Genomic DNA, 17,478 nt, shown 5'->3' on the forward strand with positions numbered 1-17,478 from the left:
TCTTCTTCCTCATCATATGAACACACACATACATTCTTCAATATGAGAACACAAGCTATTTTAAAATTAATTGTAAATGAAACCTGTTTCCATAAAATATTCCCTCGTGTAACACAATACATGCCCTAAGAGATATAAAAATAATAGCATGATCTGTGAATTTCTGCCACTAGGTTGTGATGAGATTAGTTTTACAACTTACTTTTACAGCTGTCATGTAGTGAATCTGACAAATGTTCAAGTGCTTCCTGTAATCTGGCCCAAGTAGGCCTAGGGGACATTCTGATCCATTTTTGTAACATCACTTTACAGCATTCTGTACTCCATGATGGATGATTCACATGATCCACTGCTATTGCATTTAAGGTGTACATAGGTATTTCTAATTCCAAGCCAAGATCTTTCCACACTGATGCATAGACTGGTACAATGTGTCTGTTCAATTCACATAGCTGTGGTACATCACCACCTAATAATTATTCACAACATTATTATTAAGGTGGCAATAAGAACGTTTACTGGTACAGCACATAATTATGTATGAACATGTGTAATCTCTCTACAATAGATATTGATTGCTGGATGACTGTTGCATTTTACTGCTATGAAGAGCTTTCTGAAAACCTTTGTCCGCTTTATAGATAGATAGATAGATAGATAGATAGATAGATAGATAGATAGATATAATTATTATTAATATTAAACCTTGTTTTCATAGATCCTTTGGTATTGGATCAGTAAAGGTATTATGATTGGCAGAGTACTACTTTGTCTTACATATCCATAAATAAGAAGAGATTTGTGTTTAAAAAGTGTCAAAGCCGGTTTGTGGTTGGCTTTTGAAACAAAATTAACAAATAAACAAACAAACAAAGTCATCATAAAATTTATTATCATTACAGCCCGCCATCTTTAATTTCACAACTTTTTCACCCAAGCTTAGGGACCAGCCTATTATACTCAATATTGCACTCACTTTATTTCATTGTGCTGATGTACGTTATACAGTAACTAGGATGTCTATTATGCTATGCTGTACTGCTTGATATTAAATAATAGATTTTAACCAATATAATAACTAATTTTTTTTTTATTTTGTCGGGAACCATAAATTAATACACATACATTTTGAAAATATATACATTATAGATTATTGAAGTTCCACACTGTTGGAACAGGCCAAGTCAATAGCCGGACTTGCAATTGTATTTTACATCTATGCTGTACTGCTCATAAATTTAGCCTTTTACAGTATGCTCATAATTATGCTCAATACATATCAATCATGTAATACATACTGTTTGAATGCAAATCAGACTATTTCTATAAAGCAGTATATGCTAGGAAATTCATTAGTCACATACATGTACACAGACTAAGTTTCCTGAAAAACTGAGATCATTCTACCATTCTGCTATATAACATTATGCTTGATTTCTCCTAGAACTTATTATGTTCAAAATTACACCAGCATAATAGGCTGGTCCCTACCCAGACTTTTGAAGACCACACCCTTTTATACAGCTTGGTTGTTTTTGCATGGATACTATATTGTACATTATGGGGAGGATCAGAATGCCTAAGTTACTGTATTTCTATATAAAGTACTGTATGTGCAGATACAGTACAGTAATATATGTGGATAATTGGAAGGTACAATACATTTAGTAGAAAATGCAATCAGAGGCGTAGCCAGCCTTTCATCATTACAAGGACTTTGGACTATCATTACCAGGACTAACAGCACTTTAAACTGACGAGTTGAGTTCAAATTACCAGGGTTTTGGCAGGGCTCTAGGCCTGGTGTGGCTACACAACTGAATACAGTGCAATTGTGAAAGGAATGTAACAAAAGCAACCCCAATTAGACAGATATATGTACAACATTGTAAGTCACAAAAACTAGTTTTTTTCTACAACTAAAAATAAATTATATGAACATTTACTGACAGTCTGATGGGAAAAAATTGAAGCAGTATAGCATGAAGTGAAGCCGAGCGAGTGTTGTATTAGTCTTGAGACTGCTGTATTTATGATTTTCTTGACTGTTCTATGAGACTGCTGTATTTATGATTTTCTTGACTGTTCTATAAGAGTAAAGAAACATCTGTATCAGGTAAGTAATTTCAGCACACAGCATTGTTGTGTTTATAAAGAGTAATAAACCAGCTTAATTGTTTACCACAGTTATAAACACCTGCATGTGTATACGTAAATAACTGTATTGTCAAAATTTTGAATGTAACTGGCAATGATTCATCCAGACAACTGATAATTTGACTGAATAACACCATCAGCAGTATTTGTGGTAGGTACATTTACAGTACATAGGCTGTATGTTTTGTTTAATGCCTACACATTATAGTAATTAATTTGGTCATGAACTAGTAAGGTAAATTAATGAATTAATAAGTGACACATAAGAACAGATAGAACATATTGTCCCATGCAATTAGCAGTAAGATACGATAGATTAATAGTGCATGTTCAAACACATAATGAAAGATTGAGATAATCTAATAGAGCAGTCACCTACCTTCAACTTACATTAAACTATGGTCACACACAATACTAGGATATTGTTATCCATATAGGCATAGCACAATTAAGGGGAAACATGGGAAACTAAGTGGGTTAAAAACCCTCTACATTAATTTTAGAGATTAAGATACTTTACGTAATTTATACTCTAAATAAAACAGCCAAGAGTAACATAATTATAAAACTGTTTATCGGTTCAAGCAACTAGGTTACTGACTCCATCCACACCCTAGTTAATGTGACTAAACTCTCCGGAGTGCACCTGCACACCACATGCCAGTAATGTCTATCTTTATACTACTGGTTCTGTTTTCAGGCTCAGTAGTGTTGTAGTATTTACACTTTCAAGTTTTAATAAAATTAAACTTTCAAAATTGCCACTAAATTCAATTCAGAAATTAATTTCTAAGTTTTTCCTTTCAATAAGCTTTTTAAGGTTGATATACTCTAATGAAATGTTCAGATACTCTAATGGAGTTTTCATACCATTTCAATGTTAATAATTTGCTGCCATCATCTGGGATTGTCATCATCTGGAAATAATATATTGACTGAATACACTAAAAGTATGAATGGTATATAAAAGTACACTGAGCTAGAAAACAGAATTAGTAGTACAGTGAAACCTCTATAATCCGAGGATAAGAAAATTGTGTTGGATTAGCAAGGATGCCAGATTATTGAGGTAGTATTACATAGAAAAAGTCTTTTTGGTCTACAAAACAATTTCAGATTATAGAAGTATTCCGGATTAGAGGGGTGTCAGATTAGAAAGGTTTCAGTAGCTACTATGCATAGGCGAAGGCCATACTTCCTTAAGAAGGTTTGAAAAATCAACTTTCTGAGATAGAATTTGGTTGCATTTTTGACTGAAGGTTGAAATTTGAATGCTCAAATACTATATACTGGACTAGAAAATAGAATTAGCAGTGAAAGGTCTAGGTTATAAGCATAGCAATGCAAGCACACTGTAGCAGTATGAATATCTGTTATGAATATAGATACTGTAGTGCAGTGGCAGATCCAGGGGGGGGGGGGGGGGGGGGGGGAGGGGGCACAGGGGCACATTCCCCTCTTCCCCCCCAAAAAAAAAATTAAATTCAAGTAAACTTTAAACAAGATAGAGATACTCTAATAGAGCAATCAGTCAAATACTCGAATAGAACAGTCATTGCATGTAACACTATTAAAGAATCACAACACATATAATATTATAATGTACAATGCTTTGAGTGCTCTATTGCAGTTTGCAGTATCCACATGTGTACAGTTGCTGAGTATACAAGGGTGGCTCTAGGATTTTTGGTGACTGGTTTCTGATCAAGAGGATGAAGACACAAAATAATAGTAACTGCATGCTGAGAATAACTGCCCTCCATTAACTATATTATTAATATCACTAATAAATGACATAAAAATCCTTATTTATAGCTACATAGCTGGCTACACTGCTACTCAGAACACTGTGACTACCTTATTAGAGCAATTGCTGCTTTATTAGAGTGATTGACTGCTGTATTAGGGTATCTCAATCTGAACGTGACTGGTTTCCAGAAACCTCAGAAACCCCTAGAGCCACCCCTGGTACATATAGAAACTGGTATCTGTAGCACCATCTCATGGGCACATGTAGCCTGCTAGGAATTTGATAAAATGCATAATATGCTCTTTTGTATGCCATTTTGTATGACAATTGGCTCATAACTGAACTACTTGTGACTCACTGACCCCTACAATTCATGATCAATGCAAACCATTTAGTAAGTATAATGCATTATTTAGATAATTGTACATAAAACTGCTCTACATCAAAAATTTCAGTCCTAAACATAAAATTAATACCAATAGCTTCTGGGGGGCTGTGCCCCCAAGACCCACTACCCATATAGTCTATCTACTTCCCTGGTGCACCCCCCTTGCCAAATTCTGGATCCGCCCCTGTAGTGTGTGGTATGCATGTGCAGGTGTATGATCTTTCATCTTAAGAGAATTTTTAGTCATGCTAACTAGGGTGTGATGGACTCAGTAACTAAGTAGTTGTTTAAACTGATATATAAACAGATTATACCACTTTTGGCTGTTTTATTACAGCAAATGACTGTACTATTGGAGTATCTCAATCTCTAAATATAGATGGGCTCTAATTTATCTATATGTTCCCCTTGTGCAATGCCTATAAGACCACTCCAACTTGATTTCCTGTTTCCCATCCTGGCCAAACAAACTTTGCCATGTGGGTAGGCGGTAAATTCCATTATTGCATTATGTCAACTATTACACACGAACACAGCTCCACATGTTTTGTACATGTCTATTACACAGCTACAAGGTAGACAATCCACTACTACAGCTGCACCTGCAGCAACATACTTCTGTCATGATAAACTGTAGCCATTCGGTTCAACATGAGGATCGCTCGACAAGGGTGAGAAATAATCCTTGACTGTATCTTTCATTGTCATTAACTTGTAACTAAGAACAGTTCTTTTGCAGCATTTATCATAAACAGTCAGCACATTTGCTTGTGTGATGTGTTCCCTCATGTCTAATTAGTAATCTGGACTAAAAAAATCACACGATACTTAGGATACATCAGTTTATGGAGTAATGGAATTTTCTGACTTGGCGAAAAACCATGTGGGCAGTGGACGGGATACAGGAAATCTGGCCTAATGGATAGCAATTTGTTAGGGACAGATATGGATGTGTATTATGCACCTATCATTATCAAGCCCCACCCCCTACCCTGAGGTCCCCATACATCTACTGGGGATTTGACATCTACACTCCTAGGGCTTTTGACAGTGGCAGTTTGCTGAACCAAAAAAATCTTTAATAGGTAAATCACATCCCCATAGAAACCCCACTTTCAAGAGGAAACATAGTGGAGTTTTGACAAGCTTCTTAGCCCCAATACTAGGAAAATTGACACCCGACCTGTCAAATCCTTGGTATTGTCCCATGGGTGGGGCATGTTATTGGTAGGTGTATTGTAGACAGACATAAACTGCACCTTGAGTTATGTCTAAAGTGCCTAGCTCCATATGTACAAGGAGTTACAATATGAAAAATTTCTGAAGGGGGTTGGGAGAGGGCACTTGCCTCACTGCCACCCCCTAAATCTGCCCCTGACTCTGTATGAGATTATGAATCTTGAAAGGCTGTAAGATTGTTAATATAAATTAATGGTATACTCAATAACATTTTAAAAATCAATCTAACCAATAATGCCAATAGCTACCCAATCTTACAGCATTTTGGCTATGTACATATATCACAACATATACTGGCACACCAGCTCTTTTACATATTATTTAAAAAGGAAGGTGGGCAGCATTATACAAACTATGTATAGTGTACAAATATTTACAGACATTATATGTACACAGATATATTATATGGAATGATTAGATACAGAGCTGTACAACATTGTGAGTTGTGGACCCCTTGTGTCATATCCCCCACCATCTCCATACTGGGTGAGATAGGGCATAACACTGATATAGATGCATAATGTTTATGCACCTATCAATGTCGTGCCCCACCCCCTACCCCGGTAGGGTGGGGCAATACATGGGGATTTGACTAAGTCTAGTGTCATATTCCCCAGTACTGGGGCTAAGAAGCTTGTCAAGACCCCACCTCGATAGAGGGGTTTTTATAGGGGATTTGATTTACCTATTAAAATAAATTTTGGTTCAACAAATTTCTGCCATCAAATGCCACAGGTGTGTGGCAAGATATAGATATCAAATCCCCAGTAGGTGTATGGGGACCCAGGATGGGGGTGGGGCTTGACATTGATAGGTAGATTAGTAAAAGCAGCAGCGTGCAGTCATAGGTCTCATATGTAGCCAGTGGCAACAGCCCTAGTCTGCTACATGTTACTGAATCTCAGAGTTATAGCTATATTAGAGTTGATTCCTAGGCCACTGAGTGGGTAAAATTATTTAAACCCATATCACTTGTCTAGCATGCTCTAGATGTTAGCTACTCTGTGAGGGTACTCAATGGCTGGAACTCACTCCTGAGAGATATTGTTTCTGCTGCGTCACTATATCCCAGCGTAAGCAAGACTTAACGACTCAGGTGCACTACTGCATTTCACAGTATGAAATGGATTTCAACTGACTCATGTATACTAGTTTCAGTTTACTGTGCTCAATTGTGACCGGATTTCATATAACAAGGCTTCCACACACACAAAATCAAACTTACGTTTTTACCAGAAATGGATTGCTGGTCTAACACACTATCATATTCCACACTGTACTTCCTTCAGGACTGGAAAGTCTGGTTTCTGTAGCAGCTTTCTTCCGACCCTGTCAAAGCCATGAGTGGGAGATTGGCGCCATTAAATGGCCATGGCTTTGTGATAATGGTGTGTGGTGGGCTGGGACTTCACAGAGAGCTCGCCAATAGTGTTCTCAATCAATTTGGAGTGATTTGAGGGCAATGGAGGGCCCAAACTTGGCCTCTGGATTCCATTCGCACCCTATTACTACCACCTGTGATATTATTACCCGCTCAAAAAAAACTGCCCAAAACAGGGCAAATGTTGGGTATCAGAAATGTATACACCCACAGTGATAGCTAGTAAATAGATGAATAATTGGTGCAAATTTTGTTTGCACAAGCTGTAGGCACTGGGAAGTTATTACACAATGATTACTTAAAATCGCCATATCTCCTAATGAAGTTTTGTGCGTCGAAGCCTTGTATTGTCAAATTCAGTCACAATTGGTGATGACAGAATCTAGCTACTACAGACAAACTTAGCGAGCAATTATTAGCTAAGGCCACTAGTACTCCAAATAAATTCTCTGCTTCCCGTACACCACCCACATCTGGTCAGCTCTAAATATTCCATTATTCTGTATTTCTTCCATAATTTTCTGGTTATTCGATCTTGCATTCTGTACAGGCTCAACAGTGTCAGCTCACGTGCCAGCATTGCTATCAAGCCGGCAAAATTTCATGTTTGTATTACTTTTGCAAAAAGCTTAAACATATATGCTTTTCATGGTTGTGCCAGGAAAATAATGGTTTGAAAAGCTGCCAATTTTATAATAGAATAATGGTAATGGACTGCATGCCTGCATGCAAACATAATACTATCCCTGAGTCCAGGATGGGAAACAGAATTTATTTGGAGTAGTGGCCTAGTAAAGCATGACCTGGGCACTAATTTAATTTGATTATAACTTTACAGAACTGCATACAGGTATAGAATAACAGATGTACAATCAGTGAAATCTTTAGGGTACAGTGCTGATGCAGTGATGGTCTGCTAGCTCAGGGCTAACAGCCATTAAGGAGCAAAAATTTACTTACCGTAGCTATACGTACTACATTACTTATAAAAATTAAATTACTTTCTTCTTAAAGAGTTACATTAAATGAGGGCGGGGTGTGTTGGACCGGTGGGAAAGCAACTTGATTTGGCTTTTAATATACTGAGCTAACTAACAACAGTCAACAAATTCTATTGGCTTACGTCTCTCCTGCACTGATTCTTCTGCTGTGAAGACCGATCTCTTTTTACTCCCGGTAAGAGACTCGCAAACCGGCTTCTCCAAGGTACCTGTTCCTCCAGTGCTTAGCTGATCAACAATCCTTCTGATCACTGGAAGTTGTATTTGCTGTCTGGAAGTTTTGCCAAACATGTTGTTCTGGATCAGTGCATCGTCAAGATCCAAATGTTTGATTAGAAGGCCTCGATTTTTGGTCGAGTTTTTGGTAACCACCTCTTTTTCTTTCTTCCAGTTGTCGTCTTCCGTCAACATGCCGACTTCCCGGAGATTACCGGCCAAGGAATGTGTCTAGGAGTTAGCTATGACGGAGATGCGCAAGCAACTCGGTATAGCTATAACACAACTAATTGACCGGCAGAATAAACGTCGCGCTATATATATTAAAGGCCTATATATATTAAAGGCCTATATCTATTAACAGCTAGATCTGTTGACTAAAGCTCTATAGCTGTATAAGATGCCGTATAAACCTCGACTTAGTCTACATAGCTATCCTGTACTGGCTATAGCTAGTTACGTAGAAAGACTACACATGCACCATCACGCGTCAGATTTAATACTGATAGCTAGCTACTGAAATAGCAATATGAACATGACTGAAATCATGCGACTATTTTAAATTTTAATACGGCTGAAGTGCATAAATCACTGTATGCAGCCATTATCTATGATGCAGCTGCGCACAGCATGACCTATGCAGGGTTTATAGTCGTTCGACACTTATAATCACGTATATTTACGTCATATGGCCAGCTCATCAGCATGCAATTACGTAATTGGGCTAGTCTCAGTAGGGACTTATGTTGGGACTCAAATTTTTACGGAATGTGTTGTTGGGGATTTTAGAGACTTCTATTCATTGGACTTAGCTATAGGCATGTTTTCTTTCCTTCTTTCCGTCTTTCTTTCTGGCGGCTTTCTTTCTGTCTGTCTGTCTGCCTGTCTTTCTTTCTTTCTTGCTCCTCAATGGAATGCCCTTATAATTAACCACCATGCACCCACAGTCAAGTGCTGAACATTGGATAGCATCATGCATTGACTGTAAAACAATTAAGCAACACAAAGGCATCAGCTTTATTGCAGAGTATACAAGCATAACTGTTTGTTTTTTTATTAGCTACTAGACTATTAGTAATCACCCAACTGGGCTTTTATGCTAATCTATACATTTACAATAAAAGTGCTAAGTTACAATTAACTGTGTAGTCAAAATCATTGTTGGATAGGTTATATATGCATATAGGAATTCATATTATGTTGTGGGAACAGTTCTTGGTAGGAAGAGGCAAGTCACTGTATAAAGATTAAATATCTGTCATGATGTGCTTGGGTAACCAGCAGTTTTGGCAGATAGTGAACTGCCACAATCCATCAACACCAGACAATACCACCCACTACTGCCAACAGCTAATACCTCCAATCACCAAAAGAACTATTTTTACAGAACTGTTAAAGAATGGAACGAACTACCCTCCTTATCTATGACAAAGACCTTGTGATTATTGCACACACTTTAACCACTTATATGTAATTACTTCCCCTACAGATTACATGCTCCACCAGTTTTTCTTTACTGAAGTCAGCTGTAACCTGCTTTCATGGAGTCAGGTCTCATCATGGCAGCCCAGTGCGGACTATTGGAGCATTTAATTGACCTTGCAATATCTGAGGGTCAGAAGCCTCCATCACATTGATTGCATGTTGTTTATTATTCTCACCGAGGTTCTCACTCTTGTTTATTGTTTAGAATTAAAAAAGAGTGGACAAGTTATGTAACAAAAGTATCACTCCAGAGCAACATCAGTGTGCCGATTCTTGAAAGTTCAAAATAATAAAGTCATTACTTGTTACGCAGAGTAACGCCAGTGGTACAGAGGATTGCGGTATGTTTGCAATACAGGAAGTCACCAGAAATGTGACCTATCAAAGTTGTCACAGTGGTGACGCATTTCAAAGTTTATGGATCACGTTTTTCGGTTGGTGCTTTGCGGTTTTGTTGCAAACATTCCGCAAACCTCTGTACAGTAAACCACAACGGTTTAGTAATTTTTATTTTTTTTATTCTGGCTCTAATGGCACTCCCATCCTCCCCAATCTCTAGCTAGAAGTTAAATCTAATTTAATTTATAAAAGACAAAAAGCAGAAAAAAGGCAGCCAAACCTACAGAGCCTACAGTAATCACGTGATAAACCAGTACAGAGGTTTGTGGAACGTTTGCAACAAAACAGTAAAGCGCCAACCGAAAAATGTGATCCATCAACTTTGAAATGCGTCACCACAACTTTGATAGGTCACGTTTCTGGTGACTTCCTGTATTGCAAAGATACCGCAATCCTCTGTAGTGTTGCATTGTTCGTCTGTCACGCCCTCTTGATGTATGTATGCCAGTGTCTGGCCAACCGATTCCTCTCGCGAGATCACTACAGAACCATCCGCCGACAAAGTTCAATCATCAACTGTACATGTGAGTTTGTTATACAATGTTTAGCTATACCCTCGTTGGTGACATGAATTCGGGGGTTCACATTAGTCTCGTCCTCGCAGACCCATTCTCCGGGGTGGCGCTTATCGATTAGAGATTATAAGCGCCCCTTTCGGATGGGGCGCTTATAATCTCTAATCTATAAGCACCACCCCGGAGAATGGGTCTGCGAGGACGAGACTAGGTTCACATGCAGTAGCTAGAAGTCTGAGGAATCACCGGGTTAAGACTTGATTCGTCTTCATCAGAGAGTAATCAAAATTGTGGTGGTGTAAATCTCAGTCTAGTTTTGTTGCTTTATTGGGCCAGCTTGGCAAACTAAGTCTGTAAGTTCTCATCCCCGCCCCAAGTTGTCCCGCCCGCATCACTTTTTACCCCACCGCCTCAAATTTCTTTGTTGCTATTATCAATCGAGTGTACATGCTAAGAAGGCTGCATGGGTATCATTTTACAGCACAACAACCGTTTCTTGCAGCACTTCGAGTCAGAAAAGGTAAGCATTAGCCTTTACATAACCTGTATAATAATTGTCAGCCTGATTTGGGGCATTTTCTTCAAATTATGAAAAATGACCTCCTGTCTGCATGGAAATCCAAAATTTTTGTGGATGATAAACAAGTAATCAAGTTTGCCTGGCCTTATTTGGTACTGCGAGTAGAACTGAAACAACGATTACTAAATGATGCTATTATAGATACTCAAGGGTGGAATCAAGGAATAAGTCATGTTGCGAACAGCAAATCACATTGAGTATTATAATTTGTAGCTGAACCACACCTGACCTCTGGAAAAAACGTTTAGGCGTTGCTGAAAGATGACACAATATATTAGTACCAAGTGTTTATAACTTTTGACAGCACCTAAAACAATTGACTTTCTATAATAAAAAAAATAATTGCTACACACATGCATATACCACCTATCTGTGGCTCCAAAATTCAAGCACATTTTATCTTCACAATACAGGGTGTATACATTACAAGGGCAAAAGAAAGGCACACATGTACAGCTATTCTCTGACACTGCATGTTATGCATTTGTACTAGCAAACACATAGCTACTACACAAAATGAAGAGCAGAGTTATATGAGTAAATCAATCCATGGTTTAGTTTAATACACATCAGGAATATGGAAGTGTTAATATTGTTCCTCAGATGTTACGAGTCACAGTTATCTGATAAGCCATCTTGCATCTTAGCACTCAGCGTACCTCCAGCCCGTGCAAACAGTGCAATCAATTTGACCTTTTTGTTGTAATCTCTTTTTACATTTGAGCAAAGGTCTTTGTGCATTATTATAATCATTTTTTCAGCAATTTCTTTACTAAATTGTGGGTTTTGTCCAAAATAGTATTTGAGTTTTGACAAAATAATGTTTGGTGTTGCTGTTGTAGCACTAATCCTAATGGTGGGTTGCTCATTAAAGAATTGGGCTTGATCAAATTCTCCAGCACCATAATCTTCGAAGACAATGTCCATGACTTCTTCTCCTATTAGCAATTGTTTAGGGTAAGGATCTCTTCCGGTAGTGATCCTAAAAATGGCTCGTGCAGCATTTTTCAATTCTTTACAGTTATAAATTTGAGTCACTTTTGTGTTTCCAATCCGAACTAAGTTTATCATTGTCAACGAGGAACTAGCATGACCTGCAACTGCTCCTTCTTCAGACAAACCGGCCCATATACCATCTGCCCCTGAAATAAGGCATTCTAACTGACAGGCTGTCTGTAGATCAAATTTCTGGTGAATGTGCACAATCAGTTTCCCATCTTCCCAACCATTTTCAGTCATAATTTGTCGTGTGTTTCTAATCCACCTTCCCAATTCATCATGCATAGCATCACCTGTTGGGTCTTCAATTGCCAAGGACCATGGACGATATTTTGATGGCAGTCTTGAGAGAAACTTGACAAGATTATATAAACGTTCAGGAGCTTTCTTCATTACTATGGGAAAATCTCGAAAGTTGACCACCACTCTGGCAGTTCTACTAATATTTTTATATGTAAATTTTATTAGTTCATAGAGACGATGACACATAGCCTCAGTAGTAAACTTGTCTTCCCACTGTATTTTTGAATTGGCTAAATCAACTTCAAAAAAAGGGTTTGGAATTCCGTATTGTTGATTCTTTTCTAATTGAATGGGTATTGAGTGAGTATTATATGCACCATTAGAAATGTCATTTGCTATTTCAGAAAAAGCAAAAAACCTGCCAAAATCTTCTTCTGTTTCTTTTAAATACTTTATAAATTCATCATCAACTTGATATCGATGTGAAAAAGAAGCCACCATCATATCTCTTATGCCAACTTTCTTTACCTGATTAAAAATGTCTATTTTGTCCTGTAAAGTATGAGAACACGGCTGACCAACTGTGCTTTCACGCAGGGAATTATCCAGTATGTATAGATCTAGGTTCTTCAGCCTTTCATGCCTATCTATCACATCTCTTTCAGCTTCCAATGGTATTTTGTTAATAAGGAAGTAATGTAATACAAAAAAGTGCCACAAAAATAAGAGGAGCTCCATAGCCTGTAATACTTTGCCTGTAATACTTTGCCTGCATCACTTTTCTCAGTCAAAAGTGTTACTAGAGAGACCCACAATCATTTATAGGTTGGTAGAATCAGATGACATAACTGTTATTTTTGTAATTGCTATGGTCATTCAAATATTAGGGTTTTCCAGGGGGAATATTTCATGCCTCTAAACCTTGTACTGCATGGAATGATTGTGCATTAGGTTGTAACCAAATCTTTGAATGTCATTGATATATTTACCCATAATGATCTTAAAGTTTGTGTAGTCTCATATTACGAATACATGATGTACACTGTACATAATATGCCAGCAATGTTCACTAATGAAATTCATATACAGCTATACAGGAATAAAAGTATAATTTTACTGAAATATTTATTTTGTGGCAGGCCTACTTTATTTATACAGACCAGCATTGTAGCTACATATTATGCATACTATTAGCAGATATCACAGGTGATTTGTACAATGCCACTACATACCAGAAACCAAGAGGTGCAACACAATAACAAAGTGCTTTTTGCAAAAAAGAAATAGAAACTAGAAATCATAATAATGAAGCATTTCCACTTTACATATGACTGACAGTCACATAATCATTACAATACTAGTAACTCCCAAATCATTTCTAGTAGTCTTTAGTGTAAAGGAAACTGTGTCGATTCTTTGATCACAAGCTGAATCATCAGTAAGTGTAAATTTGTTAGCAAACATGGGAACCATGACATAAATATTGAGCATAATTATTAGCAAGCACAGGCTACATAAGATTTCATAAAATGCATTTCAATAAGTGCACAAAGTTAGCAGTAATATCGGCATCTGAGGCCATTCAACTGTAGATTCTATTCAACCCGTGTATTATTATGTTGTTTGATATGTATCTCAACAGTGCATTCATATATCATGGGGCTGAGCAGAACTGAGAAGTGGAGACACTCCAAAGCAGAAGTGAACTTTAGTTGTTGGCTACCTGTACAACATCTGAAAGAAGTACAAAAAATACAGTCACTATCTGGTCACAGCAAATACTGTATGCCAGGTTGGTTTGGATTTTGTATTCCACAAAGTTTGATATTAATTGTAAGGAAATAACCTAGCAACTTGAATGAAATCTGAATCAGTGGGCACCTATTGGACTTGCAGTAAGGTAAGCAAACACACGCATATAAAATGTCTGTGAGCACACTTCTATTATATAAAAAACTACAGACACTTGACCCAAAGAAAGCGCCCATTTTGCACTTGAGAGTGACTTACTTTGTTGTTGAGAGTGAGTTTGTGTGTGTGTTGTGTTGTGGTTCTATATTCCATTCAATTTGTACATGTACATATACACAAGGTTCACAGTGAATTCTTGATATACATGATTAGTAATGGCATACTACGAACACAGATCAACGTTGAAACCGGGTCACTACTGCTGACCCGGATGACCCACTGACCCAGATTTGACCGGGATGTGACCCGGATTGACCCGGATTAATTAAAGCCGAGACGTGTTTCAGCTAGTCTCGAGCGAGTGAACGAGTCTACATTTTGAGCGTTCGATTCGTGTTGAGTAAATATTGCAACTTCAGCCTAGCTGTAGGTTGAATACCAAAAAAAAAAAAAAAAAAAAAAAAAAAAGGTCTTCACCTACTGACAATAGCTACCCCTCACCATAGATACCCTTAATTTCGTGCTACATACTACACTTACTAACAAATGAGCGTGGCTGAGCGTATGTTGGTAATGCGATAAGTGGGCGTGGCTCACGAAAGAGCTACGCAATAGCATTTATAAGTTTCTACGTCGTCAAACGAACAATTTCGTTTCTCACGTGATCCAATCCGGGTCAGACCCGGATAAATTGTAAACCGGGTCAGACCCGGATGACCCGGAGAAAATGTGACCCGGATGACCCGGATGACCCGACCCGGTTTCAACGCTGACACAGATATATGCTGTTTTACTGAAAGGGGACTTTTACTGGGAATAAGATTTTGTAATTTCACCAAATTTTCTACTAGAATATTCATTGTAACTATTCACCTTGCTGTGTTAAAAAGGTATAAATTGTTAAAAGCAACAATGCGTAGCATATAAGCATGTGTCAGTACTACCTATATGTGCAGCTGTTATAGGTAGAGATCTAAGTTTCTTGTTTTTATTGATAGAGATCTAAGTTTCCTATTTTGTTGCCATGATCATTGTTTGTACAAGTTCATGTGTGTCCACTCCCCTCTGAATGACTTTGCTACCATACAAAGTCCCAAGGAATGTCCCTTTCATGACATAATTGTGATATTATGTAATATTATGTAACCTAAATACTACAGAAGACAACTAAATAAGAACCTACTATATACATGTGGCCTAGGGACCAAGAAGGGAGACAATTGCCCTTCAGCTACAGTGTACGCACCTGACTAAGTAATCAACCAGAGGAGCCCTAAACAATGCCAGCCACCACCATTTCCAAGGAATATGCTTGCATTTATGTCAGCAAGTTTGCTAAGTGCTTATAGATGATAGTGGCAGCTGTATAACCATACCACCAGCAGTGGAGAAATCAATTGAGGTAAAATTGCAAATGCTCATCTTTTCATCTGCACAGCACTTCTCAGACTGTTATGTTATCGATGAGTAGGAGCAAGGGTGGTTGCACTAAGTCATTGCACATGTGTAGTATGGTTAACAACCAACTGGCACTCACAGTAACATTCCCTATAACTTATTGGTCTCACTAGAAGAGTCCCTGTCCTTCTCATTACATGATGGGCAAGTGTATAATGTGATGACTTCATCATGACTTTGCATGTCCTCAGGATTTCAGTAATGTCATGATAAACAAGCTATATGTATCACAATTTTGCATAAATACAGTAATTATATAGAAAAATCTCTAAAATTATGTTGGACATTACAATCAATTTAAGAGCCTGCATGTATGTAAGGGCATTTTTGAAGTTTATCATGGCATGCTGTTCTTGCTATGACACCACATGTACACAGAAAGAAAAAATGCTGAGATGGACAGACTTGAGTTCTCCAAAATGACACATGCATATCTTGTATAACACGTAAACACACACAGTGGCTAATCAAGAATTAATAAGTCAGCAAGTGTGATAAGCACTAAGTAGCTAATAACATTATGTGCTTGACTCGTGTGAGTGATGATAGCTCATTATGGTATAACTGTATTCCAGATAGATGTTCTTTGAAATACAAGCTAGCACTGATGTACTTAAGAGGCACACTACAAATTTCTATGGTTTCTTGTACGAATTGATTTTGATCACTGATCTGTGCTTGCTTTCCATATCAGATGTGTATTAGGTGATATGCATGCACATGGTATGCCTCATGTGTATTATAAGTGCTTATTTTGAAAACAATGTAGATTACATGTACGAATATTTCTATAGGTGAACTGACCATGGTAAAATGGGATGTCAGTATCTGATGTGTGTTTGGGTGATTTTAATGATCATTGAAATTGCTATCCGGTTATCAAAATTGCTAACTGTATTATTTATAACCATATTAGGCAGGGATGAGCTAATCATAGGTATGTAAGCTTGTATGCTCTCTAGATATTGCACAGTATGATATACAGTCTGACTACTAAACTAATTCACTGTATAGGTGGTGCTTAAACTATGATCAATGTTAGATCATTCAGTTTGTGATAGTTACATGCATGTGAATAGTAGATTCAATAACCTCTTCTTCCAGAGGACTTAATTGTTGATAAAACCCATCACCAGGTCATCACAGCTTCCACAGATACTTAATTATGACCCTGCATGCCTTACTACACTTATCACAATTATGCTAGGCCTGATAAAAATCTTTTCTAGTTTTACCCATACATACATGAAGCAAGTGTGTGTGGAGTGTCATAATATGATGCATGCAGTAATTCTAGTGAGTACATACAGCATTGAGGTAAGCAGATGCTTTAAGCTATTAAAATAAAGTTACATGCATCCCATGATTCAAAGGTAGTGCTGGAAAATACATATTACACTTTCATAGCTAACAACTGACAACATGCATGTTGACAAGCACAAGTAGGTAGCTGGTAGTCAAACCTCAAAGTTTGTTTGAGGTATAGCTTGTGATCACTAAAACATAAACAGATGATTAATTAAATACCACTGCCATTTTAATTTAAGGCTACTCTCCAGCACTAGTGTGGTGTTTGGGGTTATTCAGTCACAGAACTGGGGATTTCCAATCTGAACACATCTGGAAAGCACAAAGCAAAAAACGTGATCCACTATATGTCACTTCTTGTTTTCTGACTGGTGAACTGGACCGGCAACAAAGTTGTTGTTGATAGTTTTGAACTCATTTAACAGCTTTTCACTCAGCTATGTATATC

At 37.6% G+C, this 17,478-nt stretch overlaps 1 protein-coding gene and 1 long non-coding RNA gene across 6 annotated transcripts in view; one reads left to right on the forward strand and one right to left on the reverse strand.

Annotated features, from left to right (window-relative positions):
* The window catches only part of LOC136257689 (NACHT, LRR and PYD domains-containing protein 12-like), a 29,212-nt gene extending 20,503 nt beyond the window's left edge, over nt 1-8,709 (reverse strand). For 2 of the 3 annotated variants that reach the window (XM_066050981.1, XM_066050980.1), the window contains exons 1-2: nt 8,039-8,709; nt 203-469 (exon numbers count right to left, since the gene is read on the reverse strand). In XM_066050981.1, coding sequence (XP_065907053.1) covers nt 203-469; nt 8,039-8,327 — 556 coding nt within the window. In that variant the 5' untranslated portion in view covers nt 8,328-8,709. The remainder of the gene's footprint in view (nt 1-202; nt 470-8,038) is intronic. The other variant, XM_066050979.1, reaches the window with a different exon arrangement.
* A 1,555-nt stretch (nt 8,710-10,264) lies between these two features.
* On the forward strand, nt 10,265-17,031 carry LOC136258691 (uncharacterized). 3 transcript variants are annotated; one of them, XR_010702923.1, is made up of 5 exons: nt 10,286-10,540; nt 13,996-14,145; nt 14,192-14,253; nt 14,316-14,376; nt 16,517-16,756. It is a non-coding gene; the product is annotated as an uncharacterized lncRNA (long non-coding RNA). The 3 variants fall into 3 exon arrangements; XR_010702922.1 differs by having other exon boundaries at nt 10,265-10,540; nt 13,996-14,253; nt 14,316-15,666; nt 16,517-17,031; XR_010702921.1 differs by having other exon boundaries at nt 10,283-10,540; nt 13,996-14,253; nt 16,517-16,757.
* Nucleotides 17,032-17,478: the final 447 nt, after the last annotated feature.

The sequence above is a fragment of the Dysidea avara genome, chromosome 6 (genome assembly GCF_963678975.1).
Source record: "Dysidea avara chromosome 6, odDysAvar1.4, whole genome shotgun sequence".
Classification (NCBI taxonomy): Eukaryota; Metazoa; Porifera; class Demospongiae; order Dictyoceratida; family Dysideidae; genus Dysidea; species Dysidea avara.